A 25,418-nucleotide genomic window follows, 5' to 3' on the forward strand; every position below is an offset into this window, starting at 1 on the left:
GTGAGAAGTTTGCCTGTATACAGGTGTTTTGTTATAGATGCCCCTATAACAGCAAATGCCAAGAGGACTGGGTAGTGTTAGAATCCAGTCATTACTACCAACTGTTGTGGCTTCTTGGCCTCTGTGAGTGTAAGGGAGCCTTGTCTTTTGTTGGTCTCTTGGCCAATTTCCAAGTGAACGCACTGCCTACCAACAAACTTAACAGACTTGCTCTCTCTATGGATTGAATACTGACCCTCTGTAGACAGGTCATTTATTCACCATGTGAATGAACAGTATGTTAGATATTGATGTCCTTCTCTAGAAGACATAAAATAGTGACATTTGTGTGGTTGAGTAACAGAGCAGAGAGAAGAAGCACATGTGCCTACAGAGTCCTGTCCCCAACTTCATATAGGAGATGAGCCGTGACACCATAGTCTCTTCTTGGTGAAGCCTTTATTGCCTAGTACATTTCAGGAATGAGAAAAGGATCACCTCCTAGAGTTTTCCAAATGCTCATCCCAACCAGAGTTTCAGGGGTTTTTGACAATCTATGGTGGCTTTGGATTCAGGGTCAGTTCATGTCCTGTTCTGGAGGCTTGTCCTACCTCTTCCATCTGCTCAGGTGCACACATCTCTCAAAGAGAGATGGCCGCTTGTCTGAGGACCCATGTGGACAGCTTATCCCCCTCACTGGGGATCTCGGTGCCTCTGTTCCCAAAAGTTGGGTCTAATGATACCTGTTCACATGGATTTGTATGCTATTCCTCTGCCATGGCAATGAGGAACAGAGGGAAAATGAAAAAAAAAACTGTGAAGCAGCGCAGCAATGGGAAACAGGAGGACCATCTGACTCGGGGCCATTCGAAACATCGAGTCCTGGCATCTGTGGTCACCCACGATTGTTTTGCCAACCGACTGTACACAGACACACACACACACACACATATAAATGTTTTTGTGTATACATATACACATATATACATATATAAGTGTACACACATATGTATATATATATACATAAATATATATATACATATTCATATGCTTGCCAATTAACTAGGTTAATAATTTCTTGTTCCTCCTCACTCCTGGAGAGCCAAGATCTGAGAACTGAGCTAACAAAATGACATGACCACAAGATAGCAGCGTCACACAATGAATTGTGTTTGGCTGTACTTTACTAGGTTGCTAGAGACTTTCCTGGGGCAGTGGCAGGAGTCCCCACCAGAAGGGTAAGGGAACAGAGTGATCCTAGCAGAGCAAAGAAAATGGGGGAGACCTGCTCTCTCCATCCATGAGGAAACTTTTCTGCCTCCAGGGCTCTGAACATCTGTTGGGAGGTGAGGATAGGGAGATTAACCTCACCATCTGTAAATGTGTGTGTCTCTCTCTCTCTCTGTGTGTGTGTGTGTGTGTGTGTGTGTGTGTGTGTGTGTGTGTGTGTGTGTGTGTGTGTGTGTGTGTGTGCTCGCAAACGCACATGCACGTGGGCTTCCTTTCTCACACATCAGTGTCCTCCAGTAGGGATGAGCTCACCTCCATCCTCCAGATGCCAGTTCTTATTTAGGAAACTAATTGCTGTCCCCAGTCTAGATTTGTGGGCACCTTTCCCTGGGGTATGACAGGCATTCTCAGTCCACAGGGTAATTGGTAAAACATCAACTCAGTTTTCCTTAGTTTTTAACTTGTATTTCTCCCTTCTGAAAAGTATGGAATTCTCACACAGATCCACGAGGCAAGTAAGAGCAGAATGGGGGCCTGGCATCTGGTCTTTCTCCTCTACTTTGGCTGAAGGAACAGACACACCTTAATCTGTCCTTGTAGTCACTTTGTGGAGTGGGAGCAGCAGGAACAATCAGGACCACCGCCCTCCCTGGAAAAACGTAGTTATCTAGGATATAAGGGTTGCACACTGGAGCAGAAGCAGTCCTCTCCTGAGAGTCAGGCTTATCTCTTTCAGCCATGACAGATAAGGACTTCAGAACAGCTTGCAGGGCTCTCACTGCTACAATGATTGGCAGAGCTGCCTCTTGACTAGTACTGCTCAATTATGTATACTTGTATCTGGGCCCCAGTTCTCCTCTATCCACACCCCAAGCTCTTGTTCAGTAACTCCAAGCTAAACTTAATTATGCTTATTTGTACCCTGGGCCCCAGCTCTCCTCTATTTACACCCCAAGTTCTTGTTCACTAACTCCAAGCTAAACTGGTAGGGACTATGATCCTGTATTTATTAATCTTCCCAATTTGGCCACATTGATCAAATCTCCTCTCTTCTTGTCACCATGACTCATGTCCTTAATCCCTGCATTGCAGATGGGTGCCAGAGCCTAGCTTTGCTGAGGCTGGTGGATCCCAGGCTTTTGTATCCCACTCTAAGGTAGCATTGAGAGTTGTGCTGATGCATAGGACGCATCCTTCCTTCTCCAGACTGACTAGAAAAAGAAGGGCAAAGTGGGGAATTTCAGCTCCTACTGTTACTCTCCCTGATACTATGCTCATAGCACACAGTCAAGATTCTCATGTAGTGCATTTCTGCTATCCATTATAGTGTGTGTGTGTGTGTGTGCGTCACGCACGCATGCATACACACACACACACACACACACAAGCGGAGGGTGATTTTTACTTGTCTCTGTCTGTGCACTCATATGTGGAGGTCAGAGGACTACATTTAGAAACTGAATCATCCACCTTGACCATGTAGGCTTCATCCTAGAGATGTAGGGGTAATTCAGTATACAAAAACCAATCAATATAATCCACCATATAAACAAATTGAAAGGAAAAAACATATAATGTCATCTCCTTAGATGCTTCAAAATCTTTGACAACAATCCAACACCCATGAATGATAAAAGTCCTGGAGAGAATAAGACTACAAGGAGCATATCTCAACACAATGACAGCAGTTTGCTGCAAGGCTATATTCAAAAAAATTAAATGGAGAGAAAGCAATTCCACTAAACGCAGGAATAAGCCAAGGCTGTCCATTCTCTCCATATCTATTTGATATAGTACTTGATAGTCTAGATAGACCAATAGAAAAACTGAAGGAAGTCAAGTGCATATACAGTGAAAAGAAAGAGTCAAAGTATTGCTATCCACAGATGATATGACAGCATACATAAGCAGTCCCCCAAATACTACCAGCTCCTACAGCTGATAAACACCTCCAGCAAAGTGGTTGGATACAAGATTAACTCAATACAATCAGTATCTCTGCTATGTACAAATGACAAATGGGCTGAGAAAAACATCAGGGAAATGACATCCTCTACAACTACCACGAATAATAGAATGTATCTTGGAGTAACTCTAATCAGGCAAGTGGAAGACTTCTATGCGAAAGACTTTATGTCTTTGAAGCAAGAAATTGAAGTAGACATGAAAAAAATGTTCATGGATCTATAGTATCAACATAGTTAAAATGGCTAGCTTACCAAAAAGAAACTACAGATTCAATGAAATCCCCATCAAAATTCCAACACAGTGCTTTATAAACCATGAAAGGACAATATTCAACTACATATGGAACAATAAAAAAACCAAAAAACCCAGAATAGCTAAAACAATCCTGAACAATAAAACAACTTCCAAAGGTATCACCATCCCTGATTTAAAGATGTGCTACAGAACTATTGTGATAAAAATCCCATGGTATTGGCATAAACATAGACAGGTTGATAAGTGGAATCAAAGAGAAGACTCAGCCTGAAACCCACACACCTATAGACACTTGATTTTTTTAATTTACAAAAGCCCAGAAATACAAAGAGTGCAAAATATAACATCATCAATAAATGGTGCTGGTGTAACTGGATTTTGGCAACAAGATCCATATTTATCACCCATCACAAAACTCATGCCCAAGTGGATCAAAGACCTTAACGTAAACCCAGATAGATTCACTAAATCCGATAGAAGATAAAGTTGGATATGATCTGAAACGCATTGGCACAGGAGATAATTTCATGAACAGAGCACCAATAGCAAAGATACTAAGATCCACAATTAGTAAATGGGACCTCACAAAACTGAAAAGCTTCTGTAGGGCAAAATGGTGGCATACAGAATGGAAAAATCTTAACCATCCCACATCTGACAGAGGGATGCTTTCCAAAATATATAAAAAAACTCAAGAGACTAAATATAAACAAATCAAATAATCTAATTTAAAATGGGGTGCAGAACTAAATAGAGAATTTTCAACAGAAGAATCTCAAATGGCCAAGAAACATTAAAGATGTTTAAGGGGGGGCTTCCAGCGAATACTGTAACAGAAGTCCTGAGTTTATTGTTTACAGTCTTGATATACCCCAATCAAAAGGGGAGGGCAAAAGACTGCCCTTCTATGACACAAGGAACAAACAAGCCCAATTACCTCCTTATATATGAATACACACAGTAAACATGCCATAAATCAAATATTCTGTTGCCTGGTCCTTGAAGAGCAAGAATAGGTTTTTACTCTTTTCCCTTTCTGAAGATGGAACTAATTCAAAACTGTGGGTTCCAACAGAAATCTTCAGGTAAATGAATGGAAGTAGAAAATAGTATATTGATGAGGGCATTGGGACTCAGAGAAACACATGGCAAAGTTTGCCTCTCTGCTGTGTTGCCTTAATCCACATCTTCAGATGTGAGTATATGGAGTTACTGCAGATGCTAGGAAATGACAATGTCAATGCCAGGAATGAGAGCTTGGTGGGAAGCGAGAGAAGGTGCTGTAGAAAAGGGACACAAGAGCTAGGAAGAGGGAAATAAGAAAATAGAGGTGTGATTTTTTTTTTCAGGAGAATAAGGGTGCGCTGAGGGAGAGAACCAGAGGAGAGATAAAGAACTCCTGGGATGATTGAAAAAGCTTTAGGGAAATTCTATTTTACATATGCTTAAAATATATGTATATTATATACAAGAGTGTCTGTATACATCTACACATATTTGATTTGAATTTCTGCCACTTGTGAAATAATGCCCTTCACCCCTAAGAGCCATACATGGCCTAGGTATCGAAAGCTCCTCTTGCTACAAATGGAAACTCTGACTCTAAGATATTGGCAGGGGATTTCTACAGACTTTCCAATCTGTAACTGCTATTTTCTTGGTTGCCTCCTATAACTAGAAGGTAAATCCACATTGCAGAAGATTCCACAATCTTCAAACACAGGACATGGAGGAATTGACTGGGGTTTTCCTCTGTGAAGTCTAGCTCATAGCTCACAAAAGTACTATGCAAGCTGCCAAGGGAAAAAAGACAATTAAATCTCCTAGCCTTGAGCAAAGCAGGCTTGCCATAATAATGACCAGTATGGACATACATACCCAAGAGAGAAAGAGTGGCAGCTTTGTCGTAGGGGTAACCAGGAGCACCTAAGTGAACCTCAGATCTAGTCAATAGGAGGGAATTCATGTCTGGTACTATATACCTAGCCAACCCCCCATGGCTGGTGAGGACATAGACCCTTGAAAGTAACCTGTTCTTGCCACATTACCATAGCAGTATAATTCCCAATTGCATTCTAAACACCCATCTTTATGTCTGTAGGTAAATATGTGGCTCTCATTCCTCATCAAAGATGCTTCTTCTGCAGGAGTCAGAGATTATTAAAGATGGAAACCAACAAATGTTCAAAATGCAGAGAACCACTGACCCTGTCGTTCCCATCTCAGATTGGTACATCTACAATACAACCCTATAGATTAGACTCATAAAACATCTTGGGGTAGACCTTACTGGGTTCATGGAGGAGCGCAATGTGAGACAGTATCTGAAAGTAGCCTCTGGAAGTCCTGGAACCTGACTTGATTCACTAAAGTCCTCTCTGCCAGGGTAAACAATAAAAGCTGAGAATGGCTTCCAGACAAGCCAAGCAGCAAAGAGACTCAAAGGCCAGACCAATGGCCTAGAGAAACCAGAAACCAGCTGAATTGCCTAGAAGAGATTAGACCAATGAGTCAGTTTTAGGGGCCATTCTCCAAACTGATGAGATGCCTGCAGGCTGTGCAGTGTGTGCTCCAGGTTCCCAGATTTGTAAGCTGTCACTGAAGCTGAGGTATGTAGAAGGAAGCGGCAGGGCTGAGTCCTGCCACCCGGCCGCCAGCTAACTTTACACCCGAAATAATTACACGGAAACTGTATTCTTTTAAACACTGCCTGGCCCATTATCTGAAGCCTCTTATTGGTTAATTCTCACATCTTCCTTTAACCCATATTTAGTAATCCGTGTAGCACCACGAGGTGTGGCTTACCAGGAGAGATCTTTTTTTTTTTTTTTTTTTTTTTTTGGTTTTTCGAGACAGGGTTTCTTTGTGGCTTTACAGCCTGTCCTGGAACTAGCTCTTGTAGACCAGGCTGGTCTCAAACTCACAGAGATCCGCCTGCCTCTGCCTCCTGAGTGCTGGGATTAAAGGCGTGCACCACCATCGCCCGGCCCCAGGAGAGATCTTAACCTGCGTCCATCTCAGAGAGGAGAATCATGGTGACTGCCTGAAGCGTCTCCCCTCTCTTTCCCAGAATTCTGTTCTGTCTACTCCACCTACCTAATTTTCTGTCTCTTAAAGGGCCAAGGCAGTTTTCTTTATTAATTAACCAATGAAAGTAATATAGACAGATAACTCTCCTCCATCATTTCCCCTTTTTCTGTTTAAACAAAAAAGAAAGGCTTCAACTTTAACATAGCAAAATTACATATAACAAAACAGTTATCAAGCATTACAGTTACAATATTTAAATCTATTTTATCTTTTATCATAACTAAGGAAAGCTATAACTATTTATTCTTCAGCTCCATCAAAGACTCCAGAAGGATATAATATTACCTAAGTAAATAAGTCATATGCAACTTTCAAACTCTAGAAATGACTGAGACAACTCGCTGCCTGGACAGTCACCCAAAGTTCCTCTATACCGTTGGGGCATCCATCTTCAGCCTATAGGCCCATAAGTATCCAGCAGACATTTCCATGAAGCAGGAAATTCCAAAGACAGTTCAGTCACTTTCTGCTGTGTCCTGCAGAACGTCTCGCAGACTCTTTATGAATCAGGAACCCCAAAATGCCATCTCACCTTTAGGCAAGTTCAGCAGTCCTCTTTCTGTGGGTTCCTCGTGTCCAGTTTATGCAACAGTCCAGGCAAGAGCAGTTTCTTGCCCAAATGGCTAACAAACTCCATAAGTAGCCTCTTCGATGCCCATCTTCCTCTCGAAGTAGATTGGTGCTGCCAGGAGCAGACGTGTCTCATTGTCATGAAAAACCCTAAGTTGTTAAAACATTAAATGCCATATTTTGCAGTCTTTGAAAGATATGAAGAATGCCTATCTGAAATATATCTATGCACATCTAGAAAATCTAACTAACATGACTACAAGTTTGACTATTGAAAGATATGAAGAATGCCTATTTAACTAAAGTATATCTCTATATATCTAGAAAATCTAACTAACATGACTACAAGCTTGACTATTATCCATGATTATCCATTAACAACCTATATTTCCTAATTATACATTACAGTTTTTAAAGTGAACTACACAATCAAAATAGCTTAATCAAGATCAGAAAAACATATACATATAACAAATTGACCTTAAAATCCATACCATTGCAAATTATTCATCTCTATACCATATCCCCCTTTAAATGTAAAAGAACATTTATAAACAATATTTGGGAAAACGGGTGCAGTTATTTCTCTCCAAACTGCTTCCTGCTGAATGGGGGCGCTGTTATTTAGGTCTTTCATGGTGTAACCTGTGTGCTAGGTTCCTCTCAGTTGGCAGTTGAGTGAAGTAATTTTTTGAGGATGTTCACAGCAACCTTTAGGAGGGCGTGGTCTATCATACCATATTGGGATAGAAGCAATCCACAGAGTCTCGTCCTCTGTGAAAACAAAAGAAGAAACTCTTTTCCAAAGCATCATGTTCTTAGATCCAAATCCCGAAGTCATACAGTTAAGATGTCCATTCTGGTCTAGACTGGCAGCCCATATAATGAAATGTCTCTCTGTATTTAGCTCCTTTACAGTCAAAAATTTCAAAGAAAACACAATAAAATACATAATCCAGAATCTCATTTTTTTTATTTTTACGTGGCTTATTTTTACTCTATCACTTTACTTCTTTTAATCTATAACTATCTGTACTCTGTCTCTTTAAAGACTTTACCCTTTTTTAAGGCGTTAACTTTATTTTTTATATTTTTTTCTTTTCTCTCTCAAGCCTACGTACATTCATATGTCTGAATCTGTCCTATTGTGAATCTGTAAGTTTTTTACTATCCAGAAGCACTTTTGTTTTGTGCTTTTAAATCGCTATGCACTTAAGAATCTAAGCTGAGACATTCCTAGGTCAAAACAGGTACTGTGAGCTTGCCACGCCCAGTCCAACATGGCAGAGTCGCTTGTGACTCTGAATTGGTTGCAGCTCTGTGCTGCAGAGCTGCGGGCTGCTCTGGGTGTTGGCTCCACCTCTCTTCAATTTCAAAATGGAGGACGTACCATTTTCTGCTAGCTCTGGGGCTGCCAGGTAGGAGCCGCACTCAGCACTTTAACTCTGAGACTGAGCATGCGGCACAGAAACTCTTTTCATCCAAGTTACAATCAAATCTGACACGCAGAGCACTGTGTAGTCTGAAAACATTTCTCTGTATGGCGGCAGGAATCCGCCATGCTCTCCAGCTCGCCTAAGCCTGATTCCGCCATCTGCTCAGGTGCAGGCAGGGAGCAGGGAGCCATTGGCCCGGTCTCAGTGCATTCTCCTTCCTATCCCAAGTGGGAACACAAATATCCAGGCCCATAAAAGCCATTGAAATGCTTTAAAGCCAGAGTTCGCTCTGGCTGCACAGCACCAGGAAGCCGCATTTTAAAATGACTCAGCGTTTTCTCTGCCGCTATTGCCGAAACAGGAAATCTCTCTATGGCACGTCCTAGCAAACAGCAAAAAGCTGTGTTAAACTCTCTCTCTCCTTTATTTAAAGCCCTCTCAGGTTTTTAAGTGGATTTAGTCACCACGTTGGAGCGCCAATCTGTAGAAGGAAGCGGCGGGGCTGAGTCCCGCCACCGGGTCGCCGGCTAACTTTACACCCGAAATAATTACACAGAAACTGTATTCTTTTAAACACTGCCTGGCCCATTATCTGTAGCCTCTTATTGGTTAATTCTCACATCTTCTTTTAACACATATTTAGTAATCCGTGTAGCACCACGAGGTGTGGCTTACCAGGAGAGATCTTAACCTGCGTCAATCTCAGAGAGGAGAATCATGGTGACTGCCTGAAGCGTCTCCCCTCTCTTTCCCAGAATTCTGTTCTGTCTACTCCACCTACCTAATTTTCTGTCTCTTAAAGGGCCAAGGCAGTTTTCTTTATTAATTAACCAATAAAAGTAACATAGACAGATAACTCTCCTCCATCAGAGGTAGGCCTTGGTGATGGAACTGTCTTTGAGTCATTTCTCCTGTAAGTAACCCCTTACCCATATTCCTGTAAGCAGAAGAACACTCATTGGTTCACCGGTTTGGACGTTGTTGGAAGCTATAATTTGCCATGTTATGGACTTTTTATGGGGGAGAATAGACATGAATGTTGGGCCTTCCCAGGCAAAGTTTTGTCACACAACAGGGGCATGGGATAGTTTGGGGGATGATTGGAAGGCCCGAGGACCAGGAAGACTTCTAGAAGATTGTGTCTTCTTTGTGTGACAAGAGTGGCAGCCATGTAATGTTAACAATATGATTGCCTGTACATTGCTAACACCAGTCAACATCCACCATGGCTGAGGGAACTCTCATAAGGCCCACCCCTAGAAGAAGATCCAAGGGCAATTCATAGTAGATAGAAGGAGAATCAGTATGCCCAGGGACAAAATTTTACCCCTAAATAAACACAAATACATATGAGCATAACTATATAGACTCTGCAGGATGGTTATCTCTATGTCTGTCTGTCTGTCTCTCTCCCTGTCTGTCTGTCTATCTGTCTCTCTCTCTGAAATTAAAAAAGAATTTACTATCTTGTGAGGGAGTGAAAAGTGGAAGAGAGGGGAGTTGTTGGAGGAGGAAAATGTGGACACAATGTACATTTCAAAGAAATTCTCAAAAATAGCAACACAGTAAATGTTTGTAAAAAGAAAGAAACTTCGGGCAAATTTAATACTAGATAACTAGAAGATGCTTGAGCTAAGCCAAGCTGCTCAGTCTGTCACACCAGGCGTTGGATAAAGTTGTTTGTCAGTTTCTGCTTTGCTTTATTGCTGTTTTATTCGAATATATACCTAAGAAATAATAGAAAATACGTTCATGTACACTGAATATCAAATAAGACAGAAAGAAATGATTTAAATCACAAACACTAGCTAACACAACTACATTCATAAACTTTATAAACTTAAAAGATCGATGAAAGTCAGTGGTGAGTTAATTATTTCATTGTTCAAGAGAGCCTAATGGAAAGGAAAACGTAACACTGGAGTCATGTTAAAGGTGATTACCTCATAGTCCTTGATCAGTGATGAGCTCCATTCAAACTACCAAGTTCTGTCAATCTGTTTTGTGCCATTACCAACTCATGGCTCTACTTCCTTTCCTCTATTCCCTTCCTATTGCCACTTAGATCCTGGCATACTTTGCTGTGAAACACACACATCATGATAGGTAGGTAGATAGATAGATAGATAGGTAGATAGATAGATAGATAGACAGACACATAGATACACATAGATACACAGAGATAGAGGAGGGAGCTAGAGGATGGAGAGAATGAGAAATTGTAAATATGCAAAAATACAGGATTCTTATATTCCTGAGTATTGTTATATCTCTTTCCCTCGAAATCACATAGTTTACTTCCTTACGGCTGAACAGACTTCCATTGTATAATGGTTTCCCCTTTCCATCATCCGTTCATCTGTAGATGGACAACAGCACTGACTCTATGGCCTGGCTACTGTAAACGACACTGCTGTAGATACACATACACTTGCATGTGTGCAGTTCATCCGTGTACCTTTTTGGTACATTCCTGGGAGAGTTACAGCTGGATTTTATGGTAGTACTATTCTTAGTGGAATTTGATATTAATGTTCAGAGAGGATGGACTAATTTATATTCCCACTGGCAGGATCTTTGCCAGCATTGCTGTTGTTTTCTTAATGATTATTCCATTTGATCAGGGTGAGATGGAATTGGAATGTGGTTTTGAGCCATGTATCCCTGATGGCTAAACATGTTCAATGCTTTCATGAACTTATTGGCCCTTTGTATTTAACTTCTGGAGAAGTGTTTGCTCATTTCATTTGCACATTTATTGATTGCCTTATTTGGGTTGGGTGTTCAAGCCATTCAGTTCTTTACTAACTCTGAACACTAAACTCCTCTCAGATGCATAGTGACAAAGATTTTCCCCTTCTTTTAGGCTGTCACTTCATCCTGTTAAGCGAAGAGCTTTCTTGTACAGGAGCTGTATCATTTCATGGGGTCCCATTTGTCCACACTTGCTTTCATTTCTTGAAATGTTGGAGTCTTTTCAGGAAGTTATTGTCGATGCCTAAACCTTGAAATGTTTCCTTTAGAGGGTCCAGAGGTTGGGTCCTACATTAAGGTCTGCGATGACATTGCACTGAGTTTTGTGCAGTGTGAGAAACGGGGAACCTACTTTCATTCTCCCACATGTAGAACCCCAGTTTCCCAGGGTCATTCCTTGAGGACTCTGTTCTTCCTTCAACATTTGTGGTTTGTGCCACTGCCAAGATCGGGTGGTTGTAGCTACATGTGTGTAATTCTGGACTTTCTATCCTGTTCCATGATCTCCATGTCCTGTTTCAATCTCACTGCTATCCTGGTTTGGTCGTTAAGGCTCTGTGGCGTAATTTTGTGGAAGTTTGTTGTGAGCCCCAGGATTGTTCCATTCAGGAAATTCTTTGTCTAACTTTGTATCAGTACTTACACATGAGTTCTAGAGCTGTTTTCTATTTCTCTGATTAAAAATGTCACCAAGATTTTGAAGGGTGTTATATTTAATATATGCTGCTTTTTGTATTATCGGCTTTTCGCCATATGAATTCTGCCAATCTATAAACACGGGAGATCTTCACACCTTCTAACATCATATTGAATTACTTATGTTCCTGTGTGTGTGTGCGTGTTTGTGTGAAAGACAGAGAGACAGAGACAGAGAGAAACAGAGACAGAGACAGAGAGACAGAAAGACAGAGAACAGGGAATGAACCTAATACCTTACACAAGATTGGTAAGATATTGATCACTCAGCTATGGTTCCTAGTCATGCTGTTAACTTTTTGTTTTGAGACACGTAATTTTAACTTTGTTTCAAAACTGCCCTTGAAGTTGGGATCATCTTCTCTCAGCCTCAACAGTGACAGAGATGCCGGTGTGTCCCATCAATCAAGGCTCCTCTTTATTTTAAGAATATTAAAGATTTGATTGTGGAATTGTTCTGTTCTGTTAAGATTGCTCCAAGATGTCAGTTTGTGGAGAGCAAAACCTATATATTTTTGGCAACAGCCTGGGTTGTTTGGGAATGTCCATGGGGTCACTTTGGCCAACAACTCTGTTAGATGTAACCTAACCCCAATACTGGAAGCTTCCTTGGGCAGTTGGGATTCTATGTCTCCCATTATTTGGTGATTTCATTTCAATTACCATCACGTATGTATATATTTGAGGAAGTTTCTACTGTTTTATCTTTCTATAATAGCCTTCAAATGATCCTTAATTTTCACTCTTTCTCCCTGTGCAACCCTGCGGGGAATAGATGGCAGAAAGAGTACAAGAATCAGCTTGGCAGGAGGACACTAGAGAAAATGTCCCTCTAAGTCAATGTGAGCAAAACTCCTATGAACTCACAGAGACTGTAGCAGAATGCCCATGTCCTGACTGGGTCTGCACCAGGTGCTTTGTGCATATATCATGGCTTTCTGTTTAGTGTTTTCATGGGATTACTAAGTGAGCAAACACACGAGTCTCTGATTCGTTTGCCTTTTCTTAGGCACTTTTCTTTGAGGATAAATCTTATAATTTTGGTTGTGAGCCTAGCCTATAATGGCTGGCCCATCTCTGCAGCCAAAAGAAAAATCTTAAATTTGGGTAGGTTGGCAGGGAGAGAGAGGTTCTGGAAGCAATTGGGAGGGGTAAAACACAATCAAATATGTTTCAATTTAAAAATTGTTTTAAATTAAAATATAATAATGAAAAGTCGCTTAAACAGAGATTATTCCTGGGTGTTTAATTTGATTTTATGTTATTTTGTTCACTTATTTTGAGACTATTATAATGGCACTTTCCCCTGATATCGTGCTGAGCATGTTTATTATTGGTCTATAGAATTAGTTGTGTGCTGTCTTTCTATCAGAATATTTATCAGGTATAAGCATTTCAGGTGGAATATTTAGGGTGATTCAAATATAGGATCATATGGCTCTCAAGTAGGGATAATTTAACTTCTTCCGTTCTTATTTCTCTTCCTCTTGTTCCTTTATCTTGACTTTTTGTTGTAGTGAAATACAGGCACTGGATTGAGTAAGAGTGGTTCCATTTTGTTCAGTCAAATGTATGTAGACAGGTATGCAGTTCTTGTAGAACGTTTGAGAGTGAGAGAGAGACCACCAAGAGCATTGAAGTAGGGGTTGGGATTGACATCATGAAAATAAGGTACTCATGTGTGCAGTGCTCAAAGAAAATAATAAATGCTAAAAAACAAAACTATTGTCTCTACCCTCAGTATGGGTTGCCCTCTTGACCCACAACCTGCTAGGTTTAATCTTCAGTGTGCTGGCTGTTCACATTTTCCAACCACGTATTTCAGTGTTCAAAATTCTGAGGGACTGCGTGCTTCCATTCAGCTTTGCAGCTGGATATTCTTATCCTAGCAGGATTCAGCTGCTTTTAAAAACATATTAAAATCTTGGGTAATCAGAGTGGCAGGGCTGGTCCTGCTCAACACCAACTGCAGCACTAGGTGGGGGCAGGTGCTACACCTCTCCATTTTACCAGACTAGTGCTCCCCATTGTGTGGGGACATGGTGAGCCTTATCAGAGGATATGGGATTGGGAGAGCTGGCCCTGTCCCCCTCATCTGACAAGGGAAAGCAAAGGTGAGAGAACAGCTGTCTATGGTGTAGCAGAAACCAGAGGCCTGGGACCAGACTAATTACTCATTGCCGTGCACACTTGCAAGTGTATATGGACTAAAGGGTTTACTGTGTGACTCCCTGAGTCACTACAGCTGCTGTGCTGAGATTTTCCTGTCTTCTTTTTCTCATTTCTTTTCTTTAAAATTTTGTTTTCTTTTTTTTTTCTGGTTGGGAGATGTAGCGGGTAGATTGGAATGGACAGGTATATGAGTGGGATTGGGATCCATAAAGCAAAATCTACAAGGCAAAATTAAAAATGTTAATTTGGGAACATAATATGAAATTGTACTTAGAATTGTGAAACAAACCCATTTCATAACTACAATACCCCTGGGAATGAGCACACCCATCAGAACAGAGATAATCATGTAGCCATCTCTGTGAGAAGACAGACGCCTTTCCTCTGGGACTAATACAACATACCTGTATGTTTTCATGCTGCTTAATCTCCTAAACTCTTCTTATTCAATTTCCCAACTTTGCCAGATACCTCAAAGTGAAATAATGTTTTTCCTAGTACCCCCAAATATACTACATTTACTTATCTATTTAACTATTTATCACCATGTGTGTCTATGTGTCTGAGTTTATGACTTTATTCATGGCCGTGGGCTTCTCATGGTGTACATGGACAAGTCAGAGTAAAACACTTGGTAGTTGTTCCCCTTCTTTTTTTTCTTCTCATTTTTTTATTTAAAATTTCCATCTCCTCCCCTCCTCCTCCCCCTTCCCTCCCCTCCCTTTCACCCATACCCCCACTCTGCCCCTCTCCAAGCCAAAGAGCCATCAGGGTTCCCTTCACTATGTTAAGTCCAAGGTCCTCCCAGCTCGCCCTAAGTCCAGGAAGGTGAGCAACCAAACTGACAAGGCTCACAGTGAGCCCGTCCCTGCTGTAGAGTTCATGCTCATCGCCGTTGTCCTTGGTTTCTCAGTCCTCCTCCACCGTCAGCCACATTCTGAACATGGGATGTACTCACTCATAATGGTTTCTAGCCATAAATAAAGGACATCGAGCCTATAATTCGTAAAAAATCCTAGAGAAGCTATATAAGAAGGTGAATCAAAAGAAAAACTTATAGTTTTCCTCCTGGATATTGGAAGTAGACAAGATTGCTGGACAAAAAATGGGAACTTGGGGGTGGGGTGGGATGGGGGGATGGGGGGATGGGGAGAGAAAAGTGTGAAGTGAAGGATGGGAAGAGCTTGGGGGAATAGGATGGTTGGGATATAGGAAGGGTGGATATGGGAACAAGGAATTATATATCTTAATTAAGGGAGCCATTCTAGGGTTGGCAGAGGCTTGATTCTAGAGGGGTTCCCAGGTGTCCAGGAAGACGCCCCCAGCTAGTTCCTTGGGCAGCTGATGAGAGGGTGCCAGAAATGTCCAGATCCTATTGCCATACTCATGAACATCTTGCATATCACCATAGAACCTTCACCTGGCATTGGATGGAGAAAATTACAGAGCCCCACATAGGAGCACCGGACTGAGCTCCCAAGGTCCTGATGAGGAGCAAAAGGAGGGAGATCATGAGCAAGGAAGTCAGGACCGTGAGGAGTGCATTTACCCATTGAGACGGTGGGACAGATCTAACGGGAGACCACCAAGTCCAGTTGGAATGGGATTGATGGAACAGGGGACCAAACCGGACTCTCTGATTGTTTCCCTTCTTAATACCATGTGGGTCCTAACCATCAAGCTGAGGTTGTCATTGAAGACAAAAGGCTTTGTGACCAACAGTCTCACTTGTGTGTCATCTTGAAGACCCCCAGGCTTCTTTTCCCAGCATCCCTCAGTGTTTGCCTAAGTACACTTGCATCTACAGCACCACCAGTCATATCCACATTGCTCTCAGGTCAGCCATTCACATAGGCACTGCATAGGGGCCTGTTTGCAACCTGGAGATTTAATAGTTCTGAATGTAGCTGGTCAGAAGTGGACCAGAGACTTAATACCAGCACTTGGGTGTCAGAGGCAGATAGTTTCAGAAAACCAAAAAAATTAAATCTGAATATTCTGGTCTCCTAGCAGTAAGAGTGGAGTGTAGAGATTCTCGGGATCAGTTCCCTCCTGAGAACAAGAGTTCCTGGAAGGACAGCAGCTTACTCTGAACCTTCTCCAAGTCTACCTACTGATTAGAATTTATGTAATAGTGGAGAGCTTGGGACACTGCAGCTAAGGGCTCAACCACACTTTGTCTTGGGATATCTTTATCCCCCATGGTAGACATTCACAAACCAACCCTGTGCCTGAACTCACATTCTGTGACTGGCCAGTGACTTGGAAATGTATTAACAAACCAATGGGTGACATCAAGTTAGGGGCTTCCAGTGTCACTAGATGGCATCTTAGGCCGATAGTGCAGATTTCCCCACTTTGTTTCAAAATGTGGACTTATTTCTTCCAGTATATTTCAATATGGGTTGGCTCTTAACTAGTCTTTGTTCTGGTATTATAAAAACATGATGAGCTAGTGGTTATTTTGGAACATGGAATTCAAGGTAACCCAAATTTGAGATCAAAGGCTATGGTCTCTCATGTGTGGATGGAGAATAAACAAGATCCTATAACATGGGAGGTGAGAGTTATGTTTCTGTATGGAGTGATACCTCCACCAGCCCCAGTGTGTTGGGGAGGCTGACCAATCCCTTGTGTGAGGGGCGTGACCCCTCCGGGGCACAAAATACCTTTAATCTAAGAGCCCTGTTTTGGTTATTTGCTCTCTTGGTTCCCTGCTCTTCGCTGGAACTCTGGCTCTGTAAGTTTCTCCCATTTTCTCCTTTTATTAAAGCTGAGTATTTCATATAAGGCTAGTTTGGTTATTTCCCACTGTGGGCCAACCATGCTTGCTACATCAGTGGTAGAGTTAGGTAATAACCTCTTTTCTTTGCCTTCTTATTGAACTTTCCTTTAAAAATGAATTAGACATCAGAATCCTGATGGCTGCAGTTGTTTGTATCTGTTTATTGTAATGTATATTTTCTACATTCTGAGTCTTATTTCCTGCATATTTTTCACTTTCTATGAATATGATTTTCCCTTCACTGTTAACAGTGAACAGCTCAGACTTATGGCCTTGCTTTCCACTGTGAGGATTAGGAGTAGCTTCCCTCAGCTATGAACTACATGTGCAACCACATCTGATCTTGATGGCAAAGTCTCAAGGAGCCCCTATCACTGGGACAGTGACTGAGTCATGAGCAGATAATGCAAATAACCCTGGATGAGGCCACAGTCAAAGGAATTACTAACTGATCAGATTTCCTGTCACTAAAAGCTCCCACCAATTCAGTTGCCAGCTTCTCTCCTTCCCAAATGTGTCTTCTTCACTTGGTCACCTCTCTTCTTAGAACTTGGGTCAGGACTTTTGCTTTTGCAGTATTCTAATCAGACCAAGGCACAATATTCTGAGTTGAGAGGTGGAAGTGAGAAGCAAATTTCTCACCCTGATCTTCCTTGCTCTGGATAATTTGGAGAAGCTGGGGAAAGATATTCACTAAAGTCGACTTGCTTAGACAGGAAGACCTTGTGCTTGAATGCCTGTGACAGATGGGTGGAACACCAGTAGCTCCAGGTGCAATCTAGGCAGCTGCAGGACAAACCTTTTCTACTGACAAAGGTGACTCTCTGGCTTCCCAAACCTCTTGCCTCAGGCCCTGCTTTCTGATTTGACCAAGAGCACATACCTCACCTCTCAGAGAACAGGGAACTGAAGTGACCAAATGAGGTCCAAGACCAAATGAGGATGCCTGGCCATTGCTTGCAGTCTAGGAGGGGTGAGGCTATATAAAGACAACAGTCAACTGCCTAGACGGTGAATACAGAAATAGAGATGTTTTGATTAACGAGTTGTGTCCCCCCTCCCCATGTCTCAGGAAAGAAAACCTAGTTTGTTATCTTCCCCAACACTGCTGGTGTCTTCCCAACATAACTCCAACTTCCCTAATCCTTCTTGGCACCATATCCTGGCCCAGAACTCTGTGAGAGACCTCCTCTTCCCCCAGAGGCCAGGCCTGCATCCTGAATCCCAGGTAAGCGTGCCCCCCACCATGCCCATTCTTATGAACCTTATTCCAATTGCCCTTCCTCTCCTTGTCACCATGTCCAGTCCCAATCCTCTGGTGGAAGGCTTCTACCCCATCAAAGACCAGGCCAGCTTCTTGGAAACCAGGTAAGCCACCCCCATTTTTCTATTGATGCATGCCAAACATAACTGCACCCCCTAACCTAGTGAACATATCCTGGTCCACGACTTCACTGAAAGCCCCTCTTTCACCAGTGGCCATACCAGCATGGTCAATAAGACTGTTCCTGATATTGTCTTCTCTGGCCCCACTTAGCACTTATTGTCTGTCCTCTGATCATCAACATCCCTCTCCACATCTCTGGAGGAAGCTTTCTTCTCCATCAGAGGCCAGGCCAGAATTCTGATACCCAGAGAACAGACCACAATCCTGAACCTCAGTGTTTTACGGTTTCTGTTGCTCTGAAGAGACACCAAGACCACAGTAACTACTATAAATAAAAGCATCTAATGCAGAGGATCACTTATACTTTCAGAGGTTCAGTCCACTATCACAATGACAAGCAGCCTGACACTGTGCAGGCAGAGCTGGTGCTGGAAGAGTAGTTGAGAATCCTATGTCCTGTGGCAACAGGAAATCATCTGAGACACTGGGCCATATCCTGAGCATAGGAAACCTCAACACCCACCCCCATATTGACATGTTTCTTTCTTCAAGGCCATGCCTAGTCCAACAAAGCCACACCTCCTAATACTGCTATTCCCTGTGAGATTATGGCACCAATTACAGTTAGACTACCACATTCCATTGCCTGGTCCCATAAGCTTAACAATATCATAATGTAAAATTCATTTAGTCCAAACTGAAAATCTCCAGAGTCTAATACAGTTTCAACAATGTTTTAAAGTCCCAAGTTTCTCCTGAGATTCATGCAGTCTCTTAATTGTAATCCCTTACAAATTCAAAATAAACAGATCACATTTTTCCAGCAGGTAATGGAACATGACAGACATTACAATTCCAAAACACAGGGAAGGGAGTGTAGTGAGGACATACTAGACTATTGAAAGACTGATGGACAGCTGGGCAAACTATAAACTCTGCATCTCCATGCCTGATGTCAAAGTACTCCTCAGATCTCCTACACTGTTCAGCTTTGCTGACTTCAATATACTTTTTTTTCTTGGGCTGGTTCCACTCCCTGTTAGCAGCTCTCCTGGGCAGGTATCCCATGAATCTGACATCTCTAACACCTTGGGTCCTCAAGGCAACTCAGGCTTCAATCCACTGCTTCACACAATGGTCTCTAGGACTCTATTTAGGGACATCCCTGACACATGCCTGGAGTCAGCAGCTTTTTCTAGGCATGGGGGCAAATACTATAGTCATTTCTTGTACCCTAAATTCTAAAGTCAGTACCCCCTTGCTGAAGCTGCTAAATTCTTCTGCTTACTTGGGTAGAACATGGTCCCATCATTCAATTACATCTTCATCAGCTTTCTGTCCTTTGTAGCCTAACCTTGGCTATCCTAAAACTTGTTCTGCAGACCAGGCTGGCCTGAAACTCAGATTCACCACCCTTCCCAGTGCTAGAATTAGAGATGTGCCCTACCAGACCTGGCTCAAACTGTTCTTAGTTCCTTTTCACAAGTTGGAAATATAGCTGGGTGGGATCTGTCCCTGGGATTACCACTCATCATATTCCATTTCTTAACCCGTTTATCCCTGAACACAGAACATAACAGTATTCCATTTCCTGGTATTCTTTTTCTCCTCAAAATTGACATTTTGCAATTTTCTCAGCTCAGCTTACTCCTTCTCTTTATTAATCTTCATTAGAGTTACCACTAATAACCACATGGCATGTCTATTTTAGACTGTTTTGAGATGTCTTTTGTTTATGGAAGTACTTCAAAAGAGCCTCAGGGCTATTCTTTGGACAAGGGCAAAATGCAGCCACTTAACTCACTGAAGGCAATATACTCAAATTCTTCTCTTCTGCCACCTACTGAGTGAGCACCTAGTATTTCCAATAACAGTTAGCACCTCTGTGGTCCTTTCTCCTGCTAACATGGCCCATTAAGCAGCACTGAAAGTATTCCATGCTTCCATAACCCAAAGTAACATAGTCCAAAGTCTTCTAAATATAAACATGGTCATGCCCACCCCACAGTGACATACGTCCTCCAAAACTGTCATAGACACTCCAACAAATCCATACCTCCTATTAATTCCACTCCCCATGAGAATATCGAACCAATCATATTCAAACTATCACATTTATAGATTAGCTCAACTCCCTACACAGGCTAGAAACCTCCTAGCCTGCCAGAAGCCAAGCCTACATCTGACACCCAGGGCTCCATGCCACCACCAGAGTCCAGCCATTCCACTAAAGCATGCCCTGAATATTCCAACACAGCCCAAGAACAAGAAGTTGATCTTTTTGAATCAGTATTTAAGACCTTTAATAAGAGTTGTTGGCAGTTGGTGACATAATTTAAAGAACATTAAAGGTGTATTGACAAAAACCAAAATTTAAAAATAAAACCCCAATACATTTGTAGGCAAAAACATGCTGCATAGTTAATGCTGATATTTCTAGTGTATCCGGGCAGCTTTCCAAAGGAAGACCTTGAGGTTCATTCCTTATTGGTGGTATTTTATATTCCTTTCTTGTCAGATGATGAAGCCTCGTGATGGTTTAGATAGTAATCTGGCCTTCAATCAGCCACACCCTACTCAGTCTTGGGGGTAGACAGCTTCTCATCTGGTGGATCTGATGCTTTTGATATCTCTTTCCCACCCTGTGGCTTGGGGTTCTCTGGGAGTCTTCGTTGGTGATTGATGTTGTAGGAATTTTGATGTCGAGGTGGCTGCTGATCTTGGGTCTCCTCTCTTTGATTTTCCTCATAGTGTTCATTACTGTCCTCTCTGGGCTTTCTTTGGCGAGTAGGGCCCCTGCGGAACTGTGTTCTGTAATTACGATACATATCCGGTCTAACTGGTACACTTCGCCCTTTTGTACCATGGTGGCCAGCACCCTCCATCACTTGTCTTTGCTGGTCTTGTTGAGCTTGACCTTCATGAGTGCATTCTGATTGCTCCTTCTTACCCCCACTCTCGGTATTCCTGTAATATTTCTGGGAATTGCGTGGACGACCCCTACGACCTGGATAGCATCTATACTGGTTATGCTCTGAAGCATGTTTACTGCCTTGAACAGGCACTCCACCAGGGCCCATAACATTTGCAGCCTCTGCAGCCTTTTCCCCTTCAACAATATCAAACTCCACAGACTCTCCGTCTCCTACACTGCGAAGGTGCTTCTTGGTGGCATATTTCTTTATGGCAGACTTGTGTATAAATATGTCTTCTTTGGTGTCATTTCTGTTGATGAAACCGTAACCCTTCCTTACATTGAACCATTTCACTGTCCCCAAAACCTTCCTTGCTATGAGCGTCTTCTCCCTGACGGCCGGCACTGCCGATGTGAGACTGCCTGGGATGTCACTGTCTGTGCTGCTGCTCATAGAGTCAGGCTTGGTGTCTGCAGCACTGAGGATGGAGCCAGGGGCAGCAGCTGGCTGCTGGGTCTTGGCCTCACTGTTCATGGCTGTTGTTGTGTTGACTCCAGTCTGCAGGGACTACTGTGTCTCCTCCAGTGGTGTATTGGTGACTAGGTCAGCAGCCTCGGTGGTGCTCTCAGGGCTCTCTGGGGCCAGCAGTTCATTCCCGGTGTCCATCGACCTCAAGAAAATAATCTTAGTACCAACTTTGTGATGAGGATAGAGGTCCTTAAAGAGAGAAGAAAGGTATTCTTAAACAAACCAAGGAAAAGACAACCACAAAATTAGAGGTTATCAACTTGGGCAGCTGAGGAGAGGGAGCCTGAAATGGCCCTTTCCTATAGCCACACTGATGAATATCTTGCATATCACCATAGAAGCTTCATTTGATGATGGATGGAGATAGAGACAGAGACCCACACTGGAGTGCAGGACTGAGCTACCAAGGCCCAAATAGAAGCTGAAGGAGAGAGAACATGAGCAAGGAAGTCAGGACTGCGAGGTGTGCATCCACCCCCTGAGACTGCAGGGCTGGTCTAATGGGAGCTCACCAAGGCCAGCTCCACTGGGACTGAAAAAGCATGGCATCAAAGCAGATTCTCTGAACGTGGCAGCCAATGAAGGCTGATTGAGAAGCCAAGAACAATGGCATTGGGTTTTGATCCTTCTGCATGTACTGGCTTTTGGGGAGCCTAGTCTGTTTAGATGCTCACCTTCCTAGACCTAGATGGAGTGGGTTAGACCTTGGACTTCGTGCAGGTCAGGGAACCCGGACTGCTCCTTGGACTGGAAAGGGAGGGGGAGGGGACTTACGAGAGGGGGAGAGAAATGGGAGGAGGGGAGGAGGTGGAAATTTTTAATAATAAAAATAAAAAAATTTCTTTTATATACCAAAAAAACCCCAAACAGATGATAGAAACTATTCAAGACATAAAAATTGGAATAGAAGCAATAAAGAAAATACAAACTGAGGGAATTCTGAAATTTTAAAATCTGAGTAAATAAATAAGGAATATAGATACAAGCATCCCCAACAGCATACAAGAGATGGAAGAGATAATCTCAGGTAGTAAAGAGAAGAAAGAGGAAATGGATCCATCAGTCAAAAAATGTTAAATCTAAACCATTCCTAATACAAAACATCATGAACATCTGTCACATCATGAAAAAATCAAACCTAAGAGTAATAGGTATCAAAGGAGAAGGATTTCAGCCCCAAAACTCAGAGAATATATTTTACATAATCATAGAAAATTTCCCTGACCTAAAGTAGGATTTGTCTATAAAAAAAAATACAAGTAGCTTTCTAAACAACAAAAGGATGGATCAGAAAAGAATGTCCACACTGTACATAATAAACAAACACTAAAGTTGCAGAATAAAGAACAAATACTAAAAGCTGCAAGGAAAAAAGGTCAAGAAAAAAATATAATGGCAGATATATAAGAATCACACCGAATTCTCAAAGGAGACTTTAAAAGCCAGATGGTCTAGACAGAATTCTTGCAGATAATAAGAGACTATCGATATCAGCACAGACTAATAAACCCAGTAAAACTTTCATAGATGGAGCAAATACAACGTTTCATGAGAAAGTCAAATTTAAACAATTAAATCTAGAAACCCAGTCCTACAGATGGTGGTAAAGGAAAACTCCAACACAAGGAGGTTAATGACACCCATATAAACATAGGTAATAGAAAATTTCACACTGTCATAATCCATAGAAGGGTATATGGACACACACACATCCACACGTGCGTGCACACACACACACTCACACACACACACATACTCCACCATGACCAGCACCACCAACATAAGAACAGGAAGAAACAGTCAGTCGTCATTAATATTTCTCTACATCAGTGTACTTAGTATGTCGATAAAAAAACACTGGCTAGAAGAATGGATGCTATACCAGGAGACATCATTCTGCTGCATACTAGAAACCACTGTCAACATCAAAAGTAGATATTGCCTCAGAATAAAAGGTGGAAAAATCTTTTCCAGTAAAAAATGGGCCTAACAAGCAAGCAAGTATACCTATTCTAATATCTCACAAAATAAACATCAAAGAAAAATTAATCAAAAAAGATGATGAAGGATATTTCATACACATTAAAGGAAAAATCAACCAGATGACAGTTAAATTCTGAACATATATGATCCAAATGAAGGGCTCCCCCATTTGTAAAAGAACATTACTAAAGTTTAAAACACACATCAAATACTGGGAAATTTCAACAGTCAACTCTCACCAATGGACAGGTCTTTCAGACAGAAACTAAACAGAGAAATAATGGAACTAACACATGTTATGAATCAAATGTACCTACCTGATATTTACAAAAAATTTCACCTGAACTCAAAAGTATATTCCCTCTTCTCAGCACCTCATTGAGCCTTCTCTACAATTGATCACAGAATTGGTTACAAAGCAGGTCTCAATAAATACAAGAAATCTGAAGTTACCCGTGTAACCTATCAGACCATCAAGGCTTACAGTTGGGTTTCAACAACGACAGAAACAATAGAAAGCATACAAACTCATGGAAACTGAACAGCTCTCTACTGAATTACCACCCAGTCAATGAAGAAATAAGAAAGAAATCAAAGATTTCCTAGAATTCAATGATAATGAATGTAAAACTTACCCAAATTCATGGGACACAGTGAACGTGGGCTAAGAGCACTAAGTGACTGCTAAAAGAAATGAGAGAATTCTCATACCAGTGACTTCATACTACACATGAAAGTTCTGGAACAAAAAAGCAACCACACCCAAGAGGAGTAGATAGCAGGAAATATTGGAAGTCAGGGGTGAAATAAACAGAATAGAAACCAAGAAGGCAATGTAAAGAATCAATTAAACAAAAGTTGGTTTTTGAGAAAATCAATAATAAAGACAAGCCCTTATCTGTACTAACTAAAAGACACAGAGAGAATATCCACATAAACAAAATCAATACAGCCATAAAAACAGAAACTAACAAAATCCAAAGAAGCATTAGGTCATTATTTTAAAATGTTACTACACAAATTTGGAAAATCTGAACGAAATAGCCAATTTTCTCTATGTAAACCACGTACCAACTTTCAATCACAATCAGTTAAGTAATCTAACAGACCTATAACCCTTAAGTAATAGAAGCATCATTTAAAAATCTACCAACCAAAAAGTGCCCGGAGCCAGAAGATTTCAGCACAGCAATCTATCAGACTTTTAAAGGAAAGCTAACAGCAACACTCCTCAAATTATTTCAAAAATAAAAACAAAAGAAATATCTCCATATTCATTTTATGAGGTCATTGTCACAGTTATACACAAACCACACAAAGTCTCAACAAAAAAGTATTACAGACAAATGTTCTTCATGATCATAGATACAAATTACTCAATTAAATACTTGCAAAGAGAATCTATAAAACACCAAAAAAAATCATTCACCATGAAGAAGTGGGCTTCATCCCAGAGATGCAGGGATGGCTGCACATATGAAAATCTATCAATTTAATCCACCATATAAAAAACTGAAATAAAATAAGAATCACACAATGATCTCATTTGATTTTGAAAAGAGCATTTGAGAAAATCAAACCCTATAGTGTTATTTTATTTAAGTTTTAATAAAAAATTTGCCTAAATTTCATAAGTTCAAAAGTAAGCCATTAAGAGGTCAGGTTTTGGT

The 25,418-nt window shown here is 41.5% G+C and overlaps 1 protein-coding gene across 1 annotated transcript; it reads right to left on the reverse strand.

The window, feature by feature from the left end:
* Positions 1-20,895: 20,895 nt before the first annotated feature.
* Positions 20,896-21,771, reverse strand: LOC119804264 (Y-box-binding protein 1-like). The gene has a single exon (XM_038315736.1). The coding sequence runs from the start codon at positions 21,769-21,771 to the stop codon at positions 20,896-20,898; it is 876 nt and encodes a 291-aa protein (XP_038171664.1).
* Between the last annotated feature and the right edge of the window lie 3,647 nt (positions 21,772-25,418).

Source organism: Arvicola amphibius, chromosome X, assembly GCF_903992535.2.
Source record: "Arvicola amphibius chromosome X, mArvAmp1.2, whole genome shotgun sequence".
NCBI classification, from domain to species: domain Eukaryota; kingdom Metazoa; phylum Chordata; class Mammalia; order Rodentia; family Cricetidae; genus Arvicola; species Arvicola amphibius.